The 21,484-nt window shown below is 37.9% G+C and overlaps 1 protein-coding gene across 6 annotated transcripts in view; it reads right to left on the bottom strand.

Moving 5' to 3' along the window:
- Positions 1-16,526: 16,526 nt before the first annotated feature.
- YTHDF3 (YTH N6-methyladenosine RNA binding protein F3) overlaps positions 16,527-21,484 on the bottom strand; it is a 43,906-nt gene continuing 38,948 nt past the window's right edge. For all 6 annotated transcript variants that reach the window (XM_078352524.1, XM_017965367.4, XM_002758942.5 and 3 more), the window contains one exon: positions 16,527-19,628. In XM_078352524.1, the coding sequence (XP_078208650.1) occupies positions 19,605-19,628 (24 nt within the window). In that variant the 3' untranslated portion in view covers positions 16,527-19,604. The remainder of the gene's footprint in view (positions 19,629-21,484) is intronic.

Genomic DNA, 21,484 nt, shown 5'->3' with positions numbered 1-21,484 from the left:
TATATGACCCTGCCCTTGAGTAACTTGCTTCTAACCAATAGAATACCTCAACATTCAGATGTCGATTTATAATTAGTTTACTTAAGAGTGTGATTTCTATCTTGCTAGCAATCTCTCTCCCTTGCTGGCTTCAAGAAGCAAGTTGCTCTGTGGAGAGGCCCTCCTGGCAAGGAACTGAGGATGCGGCCTTCAGCAAACAATCAGCAAGGAACTGAGGCCCTCAGTTCAAGAATCTCCAAGGAACAAAACCCTACCAACAATCACGTAAGCTTAGTAGCAGATCCTTTCCCAGACTTTACTGAAGCCCTCAGCCTTGGTGGATACCTTGATTGCAGTCGCATGAGAGACCCACCTAAGCCATGCCAGATTCCTGACACAAATCGTGAGGTAGTAAATGTGCTATTCTAAGCTTTTAAGTTATAGTAATTTGTTACCCAGAAATAGATAACTAATATAGGTCCTGTCTGCATAATGACATGCAGTGGACCTAAACTCCCTGAGGAAGAGAGGTTTGTTTCATGTTTCCTACCACCTATTGGTGAGTATGAAAATTCTCATACTCCTGTTGCAGTTCCGTAAAATGCAATGAAGGCCTAGCCAGGTAAACGCTACTGATTTTAATCCCTTTGTGCAGAAAGGATTTAAACGAAAAGGCATTTTCAATGTCCAAGATGACATTCCAGGTGCCAACAGTTTTGATACACAATGTCTGAAATAGCAGGAATATAACAACTGAATTCAGTAGCAATAATCTACCATCATGGAAACCTCCAGCTCCTATCAGCCTGTCCACCAGCCACATGGAACTACCGTAATGAATTGCATCTGTCAATACCCCTGCTGTCTTGAAGTCCTTAATTATGGCTCTGTGTTCCTTTTCTCCTCCTGTAATTATGTAACCAGTTGTTAGTTTTTTGGGTTTTCTTAATTAGAGTGTATAAAAGTTTGGCTATTTCATCATATTTGAAAATTCACAATTGGCAGAAACCAGCTATTCTTAAGAATCCCTGCAACTTTTTAAGGTGTTTGGATGGAAAGGCCAATATGGGTTGGAGATGTTCTTTTTTAAGGGCCAGAGTGCCCTTAGACAAGCCCTAGGTATTTTACCTCTTGCCTACAAGTCGGGCTTTGGATTGAAAATCTTATATCCGCAGGTGGCAAGAAAGTTCAGGAAGTCCTGGGTGGCCTGCTGACACTGGGTTTTCAAGTTTGCAATTAAAAGTAAGTCATTCATATATTGAAGAACCAGGGTACCTGGATGTGAAAAATTACGAATGTCCTGAGCTAGAGCCTGGCTAAACAAGTGGGGCTTCCTGGAAAACCCTGGGGTAACAGGGCTTTAATTTCCAGGATAGGAAATTAAAATGGAGAAGGCTGTACCAGATTCCAGGAGATTAACCTCCTGGCCCTCTATGGCTAGCTTTACCCAGGGCTCGGTGAGGGTGCTGGCTTGTGCTGGCACTTGCCCCAGGCACCCTCAGTCCTGCTGTTGGGTTATCTGGTTAGCCACCTCAGGCCCTGGAACCTTTGTCCCCTGGGACAGCGTGCCTTTTAATGATCCCCTTGGCACAGTGGGCAAGGACGAGGTGGTGGTCCATTTTTCTGGGGACAATTTCTTATAAAATGTCTCATTAGATCACAGTGGTAGCAAGTTTGCCAGACTGGCTGCTGACCTAAGCCTTTTTTTCTTCTGAGCCCCTTGGGTCTGCTTGCCTGAAGGCCAGGGCTGCAGCTTTTCTCTGGTTTCTCCTGGTTTTTTTCAGCTTGTTTCTCCTGGTCTCTATTATAAAACACCGAGGTTGCTAGATTTAGTACAATTCTAGGTTATGTTCAGGCCCAAGGGCCAGCTTCTGGAGCTTTCTCCTAATGTCTACTGCTGATTGCGTAATAAATTTGTCCTTTAGTATTAACTGTCTCTCAATGGAGTCTGGCAACAGGGGAGTATACTTCTTAAGGCCTCCCATAACTGCTCAAGGAAGGCCTGTAGAGGGCAGAGTTGGGGCGCCCCAGTAGCTTGAGGTGCCTGGATGGCTTTGGCCTTCCGATTCCTCTTGGGTTACAGGAGCTGAGGAGATTTGGTTAGCTTTGGTGGAGAGAGGAGCTACAGGGAGTTCTAAATGTGGGGGCAGTCCTGAGGAGGGGCTAGAAGATCCTTCTGGCATCTGGAAGTGCAACAATGTGATAAGGCGATGATTCATCCAGGTGAGTGAAATACATGTCAGAAATAGATCCGATAAAAATTCAGTGCTGCCTGTCTCGCTTAGTCTCTTTCAGCCACAAGGATGCTTGGTTTTAGCCTTTCTGTTTGACACTGCTTTGTATCGGCAACAGGAGACGTGTTGTTTTACCTTCTGTTTTAAATCTTAACCCCCTTTTCCTTTCTACGAATTAAGGATCTAAATATCTAAGATTGTTATCTCAAGAAATGAGTCAGTGAAAATGTGTTTGCATAAAATGACAATAGTAAAATCTGTTCTTAATGAGATGCATTGTTCTGGCAAGAGGTTAGACATTCTCCTGTATTTCCTCTACTAAACCTTTGCCGATAAAGTCAACATTGCCAATTCTAAGCCTGGTAGCAAGTACTTTCTAAAGTACTTCTAAAGTATATCTACAATAAGACTATTTGGGTTTCCATGTCATGCCTTCCATTGGCAAAGCATAGCTTGCATCTGCCTGCCCTGTGATCACTTAACCAACAGAATGCAATGGAAGTGACATATACCTAAGTGGCTCAAAGCGGTAAGCCGTCTGGCAGCTTTTAGTTTTGCAGTTTTGGGAAACCTGAGTGGCCATATAAAAAATCTAGCTTCTGTTGGAGAGACCACATGACTACATGGAGGTCAATACTGAGCTATCCCATCGTCCAAGGAAAAGCCCTGAATGCCCAGTCTCATCCCCTCTTGACTACAACCAAGTGAGAAACCCAGCAGAATTTCCCTGCTGATCTCAGTCAAACTATGCAAGTGTGAGAGATAATAAAATGATTGTTTTCTTAAGTGCCTACAGTTTTGTTGTGGTTTGTTACATCGCAGGAGAAACAACAGAAATCGTTTCTTGGAAGTGGGAGTGCTGCTGTAACGAAAAGCTATTACATTGAGGATTTCACTCTGGGATAGGCAGAAGCTGGAAGGGACTCGAGGACATTGTTAGGGAAGCCTGTTAGGACAGGAAGGAACTTACCATTAGGAGAAAAGGTGACTCATGTTACCTATAACAGAAAGCTTGGTAGAAAGTTGAAAACGTGGAAAATAGAAAATATATCTAATGCATATATTCACTATACTCCACTGAACAAACTGTTAAGAATGGATCAATGTTCCTATTAGCAAAGTGAGGAAATCCCAACTAAAGGAACTTAAATGTCTTTGTCAGTATCATACCTGGTAAGTTGCAAAGAGATACTTTTAACACAGTCTGGCTAACGGGATTTTCAGGTGAAACAAAAAGTACCAATGGATTTATTTTGGCTGCACATGAAAAAATTGAGATGAACTAAGGAAGAAAGTTTAATTTTTGAGCAGAGCCTGAAGGAAACATTTCGAAGCAGGAAGCTGTTAGACTTCGCTGGTGCGTCTATATGAAAAGAAAATGAGGAAGGTTATGCTGTTGGATGTGAATGGCAGCAACTAGGCCTTCTCATATGTGATTCCATGCCTCAAGCCATTACACAGACTATTCAATTGGAGTAGAATCAGGCTTCAAAGAAAGGGTTTGGAAACCTGTTTCCAAGGTCCTCTGGTTGTACTAATGTACTCATGGCCAACTCGTGGAGACTTTTTCTGGGCCATACAATCCAGAAAATACTAGGGAATATGATACCACAGCACAAGAGCTATAGCTTCTCCAGGCTGGCTGCACAATGGAGAAAATGGCAACTCCAGAAACGACCTCTGTACCAAAATCTGCCCCAAAATGTGGGGAACATTAACTTTATTGTTGGTAGCTGGAGTCACTGTGCCAAGAATCTGTGAATAATTGATTACCCAGGATAAAGATTGACACACCCTGCAAACAAGGCAATATCTCTGCAATATGAGACAAAACGAAAAGATAGGAACAAAAACCCCTTCAAAGGAACCTGGTGATGAGGTGAGAGGGATCCCAAGGAAGAGACTAATGGGGTTGGCACTAGGTGTAATTTGGTCAAGATATTAATTGGGGTAGGAGGGCTTCAGCAGGCAGTTTTCCACCCATTTGAAACAGAAAGTGCTTCTTTAGAATCAGATTCTTCCATAATGATCAAACTTTAACTACCGGAGAAAAGAAATCAAGAGTCTGCCTGACCCTTGCTTCTGTATCCTGACTTGACAGCCTATGAGAGGAAGATACACTAAGGGTTGGACCAAGATCCCCAATCCTAGAAGTTACTGAAGACCTTGTATTCTATTCAGGGTACAGTGGGATAGGATGGAGGGCCTCAGCATACAATTTTTTTATTTTTTATTTTTTTTGAGATGGTGTCTCACTCTGTCACCTAGGCTGGAGTGCTGTGGCACAATCTCAGGTCACTGCAACCTCTGCCTCCAGGGTTCAAGCGATTCTCCTGCTTCACCCTCCTGAGTAGCTGGGATTACAGGCGCCCACCATGATGCCCAGCTAATTTTTGTATTTTTAGTAGAGATGGTGTTTCACCATATTGGCCAGGTTGGTCCTGACCTCGTGATCTGCCTGCCATGGTCTCTGGGATTACAGGCGTGAGTCATTGCATTCAGCCAGCACAGGATACAGGTCATACCCACCTTGCTGATAAAACAGGTTGCAGTAAACAGGCCAGCCAAGACCCAGCAAAACCAACATGGCAAGAGTGACCTCTGGGCTACTACTCTCCTACCAGTGCCATGGCAGTTTACAAATGCCACGGCAATGTTAGGAAGTTACCCTATATGGTCTAAAAAGGGGAGGCATAAATGATCCACCCTTCGTTTAGCATATAATCAAGAAATAACCATAAAAATGGGCAACCAGCAGCTGCTCTCTCTATGGAGTAGCCATTCTTTTATTCCTTTATTTTCCTAATAAACTTGCTTTCACTTTATGGATTCTGAATTCTTTCTTGCGTGAGACCCAAGAACCCTCTCTTGGGGTCTGGATCTAGACCCCTTTCTGGTAATAATTACCTCTTATTGAGCACCTACATTTGCCTGTTGTCATATGATGACACTTTGCATAAATTCACTCTGCTCCTAAACAATTGTGCAAGATTAACGTCAATATTCCTACTCTCACGGTAAAGAAACTGAGGCTAAAGGAGATTAAACTTCTTGTCTAATACCACACAATGGGTAAAGGCTGAGTCATACTTTAACCGTTTTATCTCACATCAAAGTTCCTACTGGTTCTACTACATTAAGTTAGTTTTAGTAGAGGATTATAAGTCAGTGTCCACAAAGAAAGACCACCTAAACCAGACCAGTGGAAATACGTACCATGAAAGGCTTCAGGGAGACACTGATGCTGAAACCAAATCTCAGTGTTTATCCATTTAAATGTATTTATGAACTATAGCTCAAACTAAAGAAAGATACAAGACAAAAAGTAAATCCTCTTCTCTGTCCTCCCTCACAGCCAGCAAGTCTAGCAACATAATTCGGAGGTAACCAATGTTAGGAATATTTTATACATATTTCCATTTTCTCTACCTACAAAATCCTCTCAAAATTTGATTTAAATTTAAATTATGTATTAAAATCAAATGTAAAACTTATTTCAATTGCATATTAAATTTTAAAACTCATTGTACAGATCATGATTTTTTTTTTTTTTTTTTTTTTAAGACAGAGTCTCAACCCCATCGCCAGGCGCCAGGCTGGAGTGTAGTGGCTCAATCTCGGCTCACTGCAACCTCTGCCTCCCGGGTTCAAGCAATTCTCCTGCCTCAGCCTCCCAAGTAGCTGGGGACTACAGGCACACGCCACCATGTCCAGCTAATTTTTGTATTTTTTTTTAGTAGAGACGAGGTTTCACCATGTTGGCCAGGATGGTCTCAATCTCTTGGATTCATGATCTGCCCGCTTCAGCCTCCCAAAGTGCTAGGATTACAGCGTGAGCCACCACGCCCAGCCCATTATTTGATTTTTAAGAAAATGCATTAACATACTCCCACAGTAGCATAATGGTTATATAGTATTTTGTTGTACTGAAGTTTCACAATTTTTAAATGAACAGATTCATTCCCATTTTTTCAATTTGCAATTACAACTTTTACCACAAGTAGCATCCCTGTGAACCTACACATTTTCCATGCACTTGTAAACAAAAGGACAAATTCCAAGGAGAGGAATTCAGAGTTGTGTTTAATAAATTACAACAATGGCTAATGTGTGGAGGATGGACTTGGAGTGGGTAGAATTCTGAGGCTGAAGGACCAGTTAGGAAGCATAGAACTGCGGGTAGGACAAGGAGAGACAAAACTATCAAGAGCAGAAGTGGACTGTACACATGAAATGTGGCATCAAGATTGTGTAAAAAGGCCTGAAACAAACCTTTCACTTCTCTCTCCCTAACCACCACCCACGTGTGCATCACACACACACACACACACACATCCCTAGTCTAAGTACAGTCCTCCTCTTCTAATGAGTACTCTTCATAACCTGCTATAAATTTTAACCCTTTTAAGTCTCATAATCCACTCCCTGTAATGGAGGGCAGGGCAAAAGACTTGAGGAGACCCAGACTTTTTAGATCCAGCAGAGATCTCCAGGGAGCCTATAAAAACACAGTTAGAGACAATGCCCTATAAAGCTGCTGATCTTGGAAGATCCAAATTTACACTAATGAAATAAACACATTTTTTAAATTACAATGGAAAAATTATTTTTCTTATACCAACTACCTTTATAGGAGTGATGGGGGTGATTAGCAGAACTTAAGTGGGGGCAGACAGAAAAATTAAAGCCTCTTATGCCAACCTCACACTCCTTATACATTATCCAATATGTTAAAACTTTTCCTGCCTATTGATAAGTGAGACGAGAAAGACTAAGTCAAAACATTATATATATATATATATATTTTTTTTTTTTTAAAAAAGCAAACACCAACACAACACAAAATGTAATCAAATCCCAATAGCTCCCTCTGCTGTCCTTTCATGTAATTTTTTTTTTTTTTTAATTATTCAACTAGGAGCCACATTAAGCTGGGTGGTATAGAAGAATAGTTGATGAAATGCTTACCGCTCTAAAAGTGGAGGCATCACTCCTGTATTATGACTAATGACCATTTTCTGGTCAATTTTTTCTTTCTATATGGTAGGTATAGAGAGATTTAGAGTGATTAGATTTCTGAAAAGTGCTATATATACTTTAATTAACAAGGAAACACCAACCTCTAAAAACCAGACTAATTTTTAAAAATAAAACTTCTAAGTTTCACCTGTCTAGACAATCCTGGGCATGTGAAAGCCAACAGCTTTGAGAAGGATCTAGAGGATCTACAGTTGAATGCAGAAAAAGCACTAGCAAATTTAGGGAAAAAAAGTAAGTTCCACATGAGGACAGCCAGATTCCCAGAAAAAAAAAAGGGGGGGGGGGGGCAGAGCAAAAGCTAACACATAATGAAGGCTTCAAGATGGGCTAGGCAGGCTAAGTGTAGTGGCTTACGCATGTAATCCCAGCACTTTGGGAGACGTAGGTGGGTAGATCACCTGTGTGGTCAGAAGTTTGAGAGAAGCCTGGCCAACATGGTGAAACTCCATCTCTACTAAAAATGCAAAATTAGCTGAGTGTGGTGGTACACACCTGTAATCCCAGGTGGGAGGCTAAGGCAGAAGAATGGCCTAAACCAGGGAAGCAGAGGTTGCAGTGAGCCAAGATCATGCCACTGCACTGGGTCATGGCTGTAATCCCAGAACTTTGAGAGGTCAAGGTGGGCAGATCACTTTAAGTCATGAGTTCAAGACCAGCCTGGCCTACAGGCTGAAACTGTCTCTACTAAAAATACAAAAATTAGCTAGGCCTGGTGGTGCACACTCAACTACTAGGGAGGCTGAGGCAGGAGAATCGCTCAAGTCCAGGAGGTAGAGGTTGTAATGAGCTGAGATAGCACCATTGCACTCCAGTCTGGATGACAGAGCGAGACTTGTCTCACAAAAAAAGATGTCATGCAGTGTGCATTTTTGTTTAATTCTCCAAACAATTCTGAGTAAGGATGTTTCCCACTTTACAAACAAGAAAACTGATAAGAGGCACTTAATTATTAAGTCAGTTAACAACTAAGTACCAGTTAAGTATTCCTTATTTGAATGCTAAAGACCAGAGTGTTTCAGATATCCAACTTTTTTGGACTTTGGAAGATCTGCATTATATTTACCAGGTGAGCATCTGTAATCCAAAAATCCAAAATCTGAAAGCCTCCTGTGAACATTTCCTTTGAGTGGCATGTGAGCACTCAAAAATTTTCTAAGGCTGGCCACACTGGCTCATGCCTGTAATCCTAGCACTTTGGAAGGCTGAAGTGGGTGGATCACCTGAGATCAGGAGTTCCCTGTCTCTACCGAAAATATAAAATTAGCCAGGAATGGTGGCAAATGCCTGGAATCCCAGCTACTCGTGAGGCTGAGGCAGAATTGCTTGAACCCAGGAGGCAGAGCTTGTGGTAAGCCAAGATAGTGCCACTGCACTCCAGCCTGGGCCAAAAGAGCAAAACTCCATCTCAAAAAAAAAAAAAAACATTTCTGATTTTGGATTTTCAGATTAGGGATTCTCAACCTGCAGTAGGTCAGGCGTACAGATTTAGATGAGCTCGACATTAAAGTGGGAACTAGAAAATCAGGGCTCTTATAAAGCCCTCATTCTTTAACTCACTTGGGTGAGTTACAGCCTTTCAGGCTGTTTCTTCATCTATAAACAGAAGATGAGATTAAATGACCCGCAGAGGTCCTTTCTAACACTCTATGATCTCAGGTAAATCACACTTTATCCCTCCCTTTATCTGACACAGAAAAAATGTGGTTTAAATGAGAGTCAAAGGTAGGAAAACAAGGAATGAAGGGAGGGAGTGAAAGAAGGCAGCTTCACAAGAGCAGCCAAATCGATTATTTGTGGAAGTGGAAGTGGGGATATTATTAAGCAGTCAACTTTCCCCTTGGTAAGAAAAATGAAAGTCACATGGCTCTTCTTTCAAGCAGTTACTACCATCACCAGTTTCACAGACTGACTTCTGGCCTCCTAGCAATGAAGGCTATCACTGCAGCATCAATGGTATTCAAACTCATTCGTCACAACTTTGAGCTTAGAGGACAGTCAATGACTATCAGTCAATCAGTAGCTGTTAAGGATGCTACGTGCCAGGCAGTGTTTACAGCAATAAAGACAAAGTCTCTTCTCTCATGAATATCAGTTTATAGAATAAAGATAAGGCCATACACAAATTAACTTAGGTCATTTCTATGAAGTAAACAGAGGACAAGAAAATAGAGGACAAAGTTACTATTTCTGACAGGGATCAAGGACATACTAACAAAGTATCATTTTAGCATACCCATGTAGAAGAGAGATCTGACACGAGCAGAGAGGACAAAAAAACCCTGAGGTAGAAATGCACATGAAAGTTTGTGGGAAGACAAGGAAGCCAGTGTGGCTGGAGCACAGTGACAAGGCAGAAGATGGTGTGAGGTGACGCCTGAGAGAGTCCGGGCTGGAACAGAAGAGTGCTGCATTGGACAGAGGAAACACAGTGAAGTGAAGAAGAGGAATCAATGATTTTTCCTCTGCTTTTGCTACCTCTACCTTTGCATGGAGTTTGAAGAGTTAATAAATTAGTGGTACTGAAAGTAGAGCAGAGAAAAAAAGGGAAGTTTTCCTCTGGGAGAGTTGGGGTTAGAATAGACAAGAAAAACTAAGGTTAAACAAAACATTTCCCTTCAGATACACAAGGTCTTCACAAAAATCCGTTAAAATAACAAACCCATATAAATTTATGGCACAAACACAATTCAAAGCTAATTCTGATTGTAAAATTACTCCTAATTTTTACAAGTCATGATTCACCAGATAATGATATGAAGCTAAAAAAAAAAATTTACTGGTAACTAAAGGCTATGACTCAATAGACTGCATGTAGGAGATACATTCCTTGATAAGAGAATGTGATTTTATATTAATAAGACCAAGGAAAGAGACTGGTGTGTGTCTGTAGGAAGGTGGGCAGGTCTGTAAATGACAGAGTTGCCCCAAGACAGGACTGCTCCAGTGATCCAACAGAACCTCTTGGGAATACCCATTCACATAGAAGAGCTTGAACTGGGCCGGACGCGGTGGCTCAAGACTGTAATCCCAGCACTTTGGGAGGCCGAGGCGGGTGGATCATGAGGTAAAGAGATCGAGACCATCCTGGTCAAAATGGTGAAACCCCGTCTCTACTAAAGATACAAAAAATTAGCTGGGTATGGTGGCGCGTGCCTGTAATCCCAGCTACTGAGGAGGCTGAGGCAGAAGAATTGCCTGAACCCAGGAGGTGGAAGTTGCGGTGAGCCGAGATTGCGCCACTGCACTCCAGCCTGGGTAACAAGAGCGAAACTCCATCTCAAAAAAAAAAAAAGAAGAGCTTGAATTGCAAACCGTCCATCACCAAGGACATCTGCAATGCCCAATTTATATTCATAATACTAAGACTTTTTCATTCGTATTCTCTTTCATGTGCATAGTGCTTTCCAGAGGCTTCCATGACAAGAGATATCACAACTGAATGCAGAAGCAGAGATATAAATCCAGCTGCTATCTATTACATGAAACAATGCTTTAAAACTTTTCAGCTTTGATTTCCGATATGGGAAATATCAATGAACACAACCCACGTGAACAAAAAGGGTTCCTCAACAATTTGTATTTAAAGGAGTCCTGAGAGTAAGTTTTGCTGCCCAAGCTGTTAATAAATGTAATACATAGTGTTGCAAAATAGTATTGCAAACTTGACACTAATAATTGTACTATTAATTATCAGGAGCATATATTATCACGAGATACCTGGGGAAGTAGATCTGAATCAAAACCGCTTAAGAACCACTTAGGTGGTAAATGCTAATTTGTCTACGGTGGGTCTGTGCCACACTCCCGAAGTGCACTTTAAAAAAAATGCAAAATGATGAAACATCTGAAGTTTTCCTTGAAAACGGCAAAAGCTGTGACTTATTTGTGGAGCAGTTTTGTCACCAAACTATAAGAATGAACTAAAAGGGAAAGAGTGGTAGCTGTGGTTTCTATGTGAATAAAACATGACAATTACTTTTTCAAATGTGAGCCTTTGTTAAAAAGCTGTTCAAAATGTCTTCTGTAAAATCTTTTTTATCTGCTTGCCTATGAAAACCAGCACTGATTCAAGTGATTTATTTCTACATATATATGCTATTTTCTTTTTTTAACTTATGACCTGTCAAATATTGCCTAGAAAATAACAGGAAATTAAAACAAAACAAGGCTACATAATTCCAAGATAGACAGGCATTTAATGGCTAACTGCCTCTTCCTCGGGCATTTCTTTTTCTCATTAAAAGGGGGTATTATGGAGGGAGAAAAGTTTATACAAGCTCTGAGAACCAAAATGTGCCCTTCTAAAAGAAATGGTTTATACATGGCAATTCCCAAGACCTGACGTGTTTTCAGTGGCTTTAAATTTAGATACCAAGGCCGGGTGAGGTGGCAGATGGCCTGTAATCCCAGACCTTGGGAGGGTGAGGCGGGCCGATCAATTGAGGTCAGGAGTCCAAGACCAGCCCATGCAACATCGCAAAACCCCTTCTCTATTGAAATACAAAAAATTAACTGGATGTGGTGACACACACTTATAGTCTCAGCTACTCAGGAGGCTGAGGTGAGAGGATCACTTGATCCTGGGGAGGTGCAGGTTGCAGTGAGCCAAGATCGCACACTTCATTCCAGCATGGGTGTCAGAGCCAGACCCTGGCTCAAATTATTCAATTAATTAATTTAGATACCAAGACTTGACGTTGGGTGCATTTCTTCTCTCCCACCATTTCACAGAGAAAACATTTCTTACAGTTTAGACACTTAATTATGTGCTAGCACATTATATTTTTCTAAGTGGCATGAATACTTTTTATTAGGTTTATTTACAAAGATATCGTAACAGCTTATTATTACATATGTTCACATGCAGCCACATGCAGAAGATATTCAACTTGTTTAATGTAGAGGAAAAATGTTTTTTGGACTTTAAATGATACAAACCTACTTTAAAAATTTAAATTAAAACAGACATTTTAATTCAATTATTTGATATAGATCCAAGACTTTTTCTTTAAATAGGTCTGCTATTTCAATTCCTTAATACTTTTCTTCTATGAAGCATACCTTCATAGAAGGATACACTTAAGTATCCTCTAAATTTTCTCAGTGGAATGAGTGTAAACACACTTACAAATTAAATAAAAACTACATTTTTGTGATTGTCTCATGGCTTTTAATAGTTTTCATCCACCTAATCAGACTACTCACCTTTACCAGGTGTTTCCAAAGTAGTCTACTTAGTTTTCTTAGAAACAACTCTTTTTCAGTCACATTTCATCAACTTACATATTTAAGTTTCATAATAAAACAAGTATAACTGGAATCAACAAATTCAGAAAGAACCACAAATAACTCTAGGAAGGCATACAAACAAGAGCAAACTAGAAAATAGCTGAGATTCAAGTACCAATTGTAATCTCAGCACTGGCTGCTTTCCAGAGGACACCAAGTCACTTAATCCAGCAAAATAGTAATGACAATATTTTGTTGAGATAGTAGCTTTAATATTAGCATGCAACAGCATTATATTGGAGCTTTCATATTTCATGTGTAAACTTTAAGATATAATCTTCCTTTTGAATGTTTACTAGAATAGAATTGCCACCTAAGTTTGTGTATACCAAATACCTCTTCCTTTTCAAGTTGCACAACTTCACTGAGGAAATATGGAAGTAACACATCTGCATTAGTGTTTCCACCATTCTGAAATGATACCAAACAGACAAAATGAAGTGTTTACGATTTACTTATATATTTAAATGACATTAAATATCAAGGAGCATTTGTAATAAGCAAATCAAAATACATCTTCTTTATCCAATTTTCATCTTTGGTTTAATTTTCTTCTATTGTTTATAGGTTTTCTTACCATCATTATTCCCCATGTTTGCTTTCCTTTTAATCTAATTCGCCTTTGGTTCTGCCATCTGCTCTAGTGGGATAAGCTCTATGTTGTTATATTTTACTTGGAAAAGGCATGGCCGTCACTGAAAACACTGGAAATCAAAAGTAGCAAAAGCAAAGGTAAGCTATAATTTAACAAAGCTTCATTCATACAGCAGCTGTCTCAGGATCTCAATGAAGTAACTCTATAAATTGAAAGTAATCAACTTTGACTACAACTTCTAAGCTGCTAGAAGCAGTAAAGACTATGCTAAAAAATCTTCAATACCAATCAATAAATTCTAAATTCTCCCAAAGAAACAAAAGGTAGTTAACAAGTAAACTGAAATGGGTCCAAGGATCATACTAAACACCTGATAATCACCTCATTAAACCCTTCTGGAATAGGTTCTGTTATCATTATTTTATATTTTTTAATTGACCAGAAAATTGAGGCTTACAGGTAGTTAAGAAGTCGGCCTAGGATTCCAGAACAGATCTGTCTCTGAAGTCCGAGGTCTTGGCCATTACATTACACAGCAGGCTCAAAAGCATTTCAAAAGAATTTGATCAAAAAGCAGATGCCAAGCCATTTTTATTTTTTTCTTTTTAAGGGAATACACCATTCTAACCATAACCATAATAACCATATCGTTTTTCTCCCCCAGCTAAATCTGAATGCCTGTTTCTACCTATAAGATCAAGATATTTTGCTTTCATCTAAATATTCCCTATGACTACTTCAATCCCTTCATTATACACACAATTAGAATTCAAGGAATACTAAGTAAGTCTTTGTTATAGTTCCTCCAATATCCAACTGTCCTGTGGAAAATCAGGGGAAAATTGGGTGAAGGGAGTTTTAAAAATATATAGGAGAAAAAAATGTATTGGCACACAAGCCTACTGAGATACAGACAAAAGGTATGAAGACAGATTCCTGTCTTCCCCACCGAAACAACCAGGATAAGAGAGACCATAATGTCCTATTCAAATGGGGACTACAACTTCCTTCCAAAGAGCGCAGTACAGAAAGGAGGTGGGCGGGGGGAAGAGTAATGTAATATAGTGGAGAAACCTAACTACCTCTACTTCAGCCAGATATCAAGGTTCAACATCAACAGTCATAAAAAGTTGGTGGTATGTATCTTTGATCTGATGCGATGGAAATGGCACTTCACTAACAGTTTCCTCCCCATGTTAGTAAGTTCTGGTGCAGATAGGAGCTTAAAAAAATTATCTGAGTATGTCTCAATACAATAAAGGTCATCAAAAACTAGAATGAGAAACCATCACAGCCAATAAGAACCCGAGGACACATGACAACTAAAGGTAATTGCAGTATCCTTGATGAAATTCTGAACCAGAAAATAAGTATTAGATAAAAACTTAGGAATTCTGCAAAAGTACACATTTTAGTTAGTGATAATGTACACTGGCTCATTCATTTGTAAGATGTTAATAGTGCTGAGTGCAGAGTGCTAGGAACTTTCTGTATGGTCTTTGCAATTTTTCTGTAAAACTTTACTAAAAAATAAGGTCTACTTTAAAAACAAATAAAATATGAAATGGCAGAAGGTAAAAAACAGCTTAAATTTCTTTGGGACACGTGTTTTCTTGTTTCTCTTTACTAACACTTGGAAAAGATGAAAACTTTGTACCGCTGGACCATAATTCACTGAAAGTGGCAGTCATATTTGATCAGTTCCAACCAATAAATATTTTCTGGGCTATTCATGACATATACTTTGAATAGAATATAGGATGATTATTAAAAATCATATTGGCCAGGTGCAGTGGTTCACGCCTATAATCCCAGCACTTTCTGAGGCAGGAAGATCACTTGAAGCCCAGAGTTCAAAACAAGCCAGGGCAGCCAAAGGAGACCCCGTTTCTTAAAAAAACAAGTAACATCATATTTGGAAACCAACATGTGTTATATATGAATATATACAGTATCACTTTAAAAATAATTCACCAGTGCTAGAATAAAGCATAGCCCACAAAACTACCTATTTAAATAATAAATTATAAAATATCAGAACAGCAAGGAACTTTAGATGCTTTCTGCTCAAACCTCCTGATTTTATTAATATGAATACTAAAAATAAAATAAACTATTTGATCAGTGTTGAGGTTACTAGTCAGAAATAACTAGTTCTGGTCTTTCAACTCCCAATACTACAATCTTCCCCCAGACAGTAATTCCACTCCTGGCTATAGACAGGTCTCTTAGAAATATCTAATACTGTTTTAAGAAACATTGTAGTATCTAATACATCTTTAGATGTGTTCTATGAAGGAACAAGCAAGGTGGCAGAAAAAAGTGGGGAATGCTCCAGTAACCTTGCATTCATAACCTTCCTCAAAGCACTAAGCTTTGCAAAAACAATTTTTCATTTACATTTAGTCCTAATGTTATATAGGTAACTAAAATTATAAAGGTAACACATTCTGTTTGGTGCACTATTTATAAATAGCCTATATTTAAACTGCCACTACTACACACCAGAGAGAGAGGGAAAAAAAAAAAAAAACAGTTCTTTTTCTCACTGTTGCACCAAGAGAAATGAGAAAATAATACATCAAGATTATGTGGTGGCAAGTACTGTGATTAGAAAGCAAAGATAACTGAATTGGCCAGTTAACTTCTGACTTCAAGAATATGTTGGTTCATAGACTAGAATGATTAAATCCAGTGTCACTAAAGCCAAGCCAAAGTAGGCCCCAACTATGACTGACTAGCCTCAATGTTAATATGCTGATGAGACTCACACCCTTGTTCTCTCCAGACAACCGGCGGCAGTAAGAAGGAGGATTCTGCTGCTGCTGCTGCTGCTGCTGCAGTGTAGGCACCTAGAGTGATTCTGTAAGCTTGTGCCCAGGTCACAGACCAGCAGTGTTATATGCAGCCTGCTGGTTTTGACAACACAGAACAATTCTGTAGCTTTCCTATCTCAAAAATAACCTTAGAGAGCCCAGCAATAATCAGTGCATCATCCAAAGTCACCATGATCCTTGCCATAAAAACTCTATCAATCCCAAGGGGTACTGTAGACAATGTTAGAAAAGCATTTCTTGGTACCAAGAATGGGGGATTAGGACTTTTAGCTGCTGCCACTATTTCCTCCTGCTACAAAAAATAAATAGGTCTTTTCTTTCTCTTTTGCTCTAGGCTTGTAAGTCAATAAGCTCCTTGGAATGAATAAGAAATAGAGTAAACTGTTATGCTCCCTCTGTTTAATCCCTCTACTTAAACAGTCAACTAGAAGGAGTGATATAATCTATTTGTATGTGACAGGTATGTCAATCAGGAAATCCATAACAGAATAGGCAAAAACGTTTTCTGGCAAGCAATACATATTTATGAAGATAAAATGGAAAGAACACAGATAGGAGTGAACAATTTTTATTGAAACCCTCAAAGATTAAAGAGGACCAAATGGTGAGTTTGGGTACCATAACAGAAAATCTCACCTAACTGTACCATCATTCACAGGAATGAACAAACCCGAACACGACAAAATTCAAATTCTCGTGTAACTGCTACAAGTGAATGTAAATGAACTAATCATTTTATCATAACCTTCCTTTAATCATACGAAAAAGGGAATTTACATGGCATAACAAAAGATATGCAAAACTTAATGAAAACACAATTCTCTTAAATTTCTTAAACTTATTTTTAAAGGATGCAGAATGCACTTGAAATGATTAAATGACTTAAGCTGATTCTTTTTTTTTTTTATTGCAAACTGTTTTAACATCAGCTTAACTCCCATGCATGGTATTCAAAAAGAACACAGCTTTCAAATTAGAAAGATCACTTAAATTAAAAAGAGAAATTAAGTACTAAAATTAGGAAAAGGCTGGGTTTCTTTTGAAAGGAATCTTCAAGTACCAATATGTATAGAGAAATACTAATTTGGTTACAGTTTCCTCCTTACTGTTAAATATACAAACTATAATACCTTTCAAAATAAAATACCCACATAAAATTGCTTTAATAAGAAATATTCAAGCCAGAACTTGAAAAAAACATTAAGCAAGAAATTTGCTGGGCCAATAATGTCTTAATTTGTGATCAAACATTTGATGATATGTCTCCTCTTGTAGACCCCAGGCTCTCTCCCTTTTGGTCCCCATAGTTAAGAGACATTCAGTTGGTTGTGCTTGAGACAACCTGTAATAATTTCATTTAGTGGAAAAATATTTTGCAGTATAATGACAGACCAAGAAGGAAGAGAAGGTGGGTGCTTAGGAGAAAACTTATATGAGAAAAACACAAAATTATCACTTGAAAAGAAAAATGGTGTTTTCTTTTCCAAAGGAATGCTGCACCCATTTCACTTAAGATTAGAAATCCAGGTTAAAGGCACTGGGATGTACTCCTCACCATGAATAGACTCTCAATTACATTTATTTCACGTCTGAGTCTATTGCAGTCAGTCTGCTTGCTGAGTGCTTCCAAGACACTCTTACATAAAAACCTAATGTAAATTAAACATTTGAAACCGTTTATAATGTAACTAGTTTTATAAAAATATCCAGAATTGCTAATAAAGCACCAAGAAAAAAGAGAACCTCAGGGGGAGGACTCAGATCCTTCCTACAAGGTCACCCTTTTATAGTATTCTCTAATAGGACCTCCAGAATGACGACAGTCATCTTTGACATGTCCTACCTAAGTAATTTCAGGGATGTAGAACATTGCTGTGGTGACTATACCCAAATGCCACTTTTCATTATAAATAGTTAAGAGACATGTTACAAGGTTTCATGGCTTACTCTTAAAAAGGTAAAATAGGTGCAATTTTCCTTTAAGAAAGTCTTTATTTTATAATATACCATTAATATTTTGATGTTCCCTTCAGTAAACACTGATATAACTACACTGGGACTACCAAAGAACTGTGTAGTAGCTATGGTTATCTACAAATACTGTATTTTTTCACTTGAATACAGTATTTGCACATTTTTAAAAAAACATTGTACAAAACAAAATTATATAAATGAAAGCATCGAAGAAATATCCATCACTAGGTTTTTGAGCTGAAGTGACCAAAGACCATAGTAAATGAAAACATTTCTAAACATGATGTAAACATAATTGAAGTAATGCAAAACATCAAGGTATTCAAATCTACTGTATTGCTATTTTCACCCTTAATGTATCTGTCTACATAGCTTTCTCCTTTTGCAATAGTAATACCTGGGGCAGTACATTATTTTCATAACCTTATGCCATCAAATCAATTAATACAGATGCTTGACACATTTAATTATACAAAATCAATTTGCTTCAAGATACAAAATTAATGTTGATATGTAATTAATGAAAAAAATAAGATGTTAAAAAGATAACTATAAGAATATCCAGATATATGCTGTATTCCCACTTATATAGATCTGATCAATAAAACATCAACACATTCACTTAGATACTGATTTAATCCATGGATCAAGGCCATATTTTCAAAGTATTTTAAGGATGCCAGGACACTGCAAAAGCTGGAGAAAAGAGCTGAGGAACAATATATGCTTGCTAAACAAGAACTATGTTTATTTAGCTAGTGAATACCTAGAGTAATAAATTTTTACTTCATGATAGCAATCAGGCTCGCAAACACCCAGAAATAGGAATTAAGGGTTTTAAATGTAGTTATAAAGGTCATAAAAAGTCTGATTAGACTGAGGTACATTTACTCAAAATTTTGAGATTCATTAAGTGGTAGCAAACAAAATAATTCCTCAGACAAATGCACATTTTTCAGTATACATATTAATGGTGGGAGGAGGGAAGAAGAATGTGCATTAACTGGTGAAATCCACCAAGCTGCATATCAATATTCTGTTACACCAAACAGTTTGAAGACAAGGGAAATGTTCTAATATAATTTCAGATTATGTTTCATTTGGCTAAAATAGAGCTTAAGGTTGCTTTGCCATATTAAAAGTTTACTACAATAATTTTTCACATAAACATTTAGACTTGAACTCCAGGACTAAATATGGCATGATTATTTTGCTTTTAATCTGTCAAATAGCTAAAAATCGACAATTTAAAAACTACAACAAAGAAAAAGTTGAAGCAGTGTGACTCTTACATCATTGAACCACTTCTAATGGTTAACTGTTAGTATTTAACAAATTCAAAGAGTTAATGAATCCTTGCATTCATTCAGTCTTCTGTGCCTTAGCTAGGATGCATAATTACAAAAGACAGCAGATACTGGTAAAAGCTTCAGGACAGAAAGTGCTTGACGAAGTTACAGTTCTCAAGTGTGTTTGGTGAGAGTATAAGGGCAGATGCGATGATGAAAACCATTACAAGAGTCAATTTTGTGTTAAAGTGTTCAAAGATGTCACCTTAAGCAGAAAAAAGCTTTAATAACGTCTTCTTTGACTTATTAGGCATTTCCAGAGTCTACATCATTAGTGTTGTAATTTTAACAAGACATCTCCATACGATTATTGTTTGTTTCTATTTCTCTCCTGAAAGAAAAACAGAAAGAATTATAATGAAATACTCATTGTTTAAATATTTAAACTATATAATGTAAATCATCTCCACATAAAATTCAAATGTAATTCACATACAATTCAAGTAATTCAAAACAACTGATAATTACCTCTATATACCATAGTGAGATTATTTCCACAAAACACTTTAAATAAAGAACTTCCAAACACAAAGACCTATTTCAGTAGAGTATAGATCCTCTCCACATTCCTACTGTCCCACAGGATTTTGTTTATGGTGAGAATATAATAATGTCTTTTCAATCCTTTCAATGAGTTTTTGATCTTGAGGTATCAAACAGACTAAAAACTATTGGCTGAGGTAGGAGTAGGAGAAAAAGGTTAAAAGTTCCATTAAATTGAAGTACAATTGCATTCAATTAAAATTTCCAATTAATAATAAAATCTTTGAATCACAAATTTCCTCAGTATCTTACACTCTCATTCACATCTATAACATTTCACATTAAAAAGTAAGATGAGGCCAGGCGCCGTGGCTCATGACTGTAATTCTAGCACTTTGGAAGGCCGAGGCAGTTGGATCACCTGAGGTCAGGAGTTCAAGATCAGCCTGACCAACATAATGAACCCTGTTCTCTACTAAAAATACAAAAATTAGCTGGACATGATGGTAGATGCCTGTAATCCCTACTACTACGGAGGCTGAGGCACGAGAATCGCTTGAACCCAGCAGGCGGAGGTTGCCGTGAGCTGAGATCACACCATAGCACTCCGGCCTGGGCAACAAGAGCAAAACTCCATCTCAAAGAAAAAAAAAAAAGTAAGATGGGTACTAGACAAATTCAGCTGAATGCTAGCTTACAACATAATTGAGAGAAAAATTATAATTCCTATTTTAGAAAGCAAAAACTTCTTGAACAAAAGTTAAACCAAGTTAATGTTTATTAGTAACCAAGTATTTATCTGTAACACTTCTGATTAAAAAAAAATGACTAGCATTGTACATGCCTATTAACTGAACACATCAAGTAGTCTGTACAACCCGATTTAATGTGTAACTTAGTGGTTCTAAAACAAGTATCAGAGTCACATACCTGGATGGCACATCTGGGCCCCAGAGCTCCGAAGTAGAACCTGAGAATCTGAATTTCTAACAAGTTCACAGGTGATTCTAGACTGTTGGTCCAGACACCACATTTTGAAAACCACTGGTGTCTAACACATTATAAGACTCTTACTTTGCTTTTTTGCTACTCTTTTTATTTTTGTAAATGAGTAAAACATGTTCTATAATAAATACAAATCATATTTTACAAGTGGTCAATTTAGTTTTCCATCCTCTGTGACACCACCTAAAAACTGTATTTTAAATTTCAATGAGAACCTCAGTTCTCCTTGTTACTAAAAGTCCTTTCTTTTTCATTTTAATACATTCCTGGAACTTGAAGAGCATTATTTCATACATAAAGCTAATAAAAGAAATGCCCTACTACATAACTATAAAAGAAACTATTTCATAGACTAATGAGTATCAGTGAGATACACTGAAATGAAAGATTAAAATGACAAAAACAGACACTGCTAGCAAGATTAAGCACATGTTTCAAAAGAGTAAACAAAAACAAAAATCTCACAATATCAGCAAAGGAAGAAAAGATAAAACAAGAATTTAGTACCATGAAGCTGTAGTCTAACTTTACAAAGGTCCTAAAAGGTTTCACAAACCAGTTGAAACATAAAGAAAGAAAGTTTAATTTACTGCTGAAGGAAACAAATAGCTTTGGATAAGCAATTTGGAAGCACACTCTAGTTAGGTAGATACGAAATATATAAAGAAATAAAATAAAAAGACGTGAAGGTATACTGCT

The sequence above is a fragment of the Callithrix jacchus genome, chromosome 16 (assembly GCF_049354715.1).
Source record: "Callithrix jacchus isolate 240 chromosome 16, calJac240_pri, whole genome shotgun sequence".
Classification (NCBI taxonomy): Eukaryota; Metazoa; Chordata; class Mammalia; order Primates; family Cebidae; genus Callithrix; species Callithrix jacchus.
This window is presented reverse-complemented; position numbering and strand designations above follow the sequence as displayed.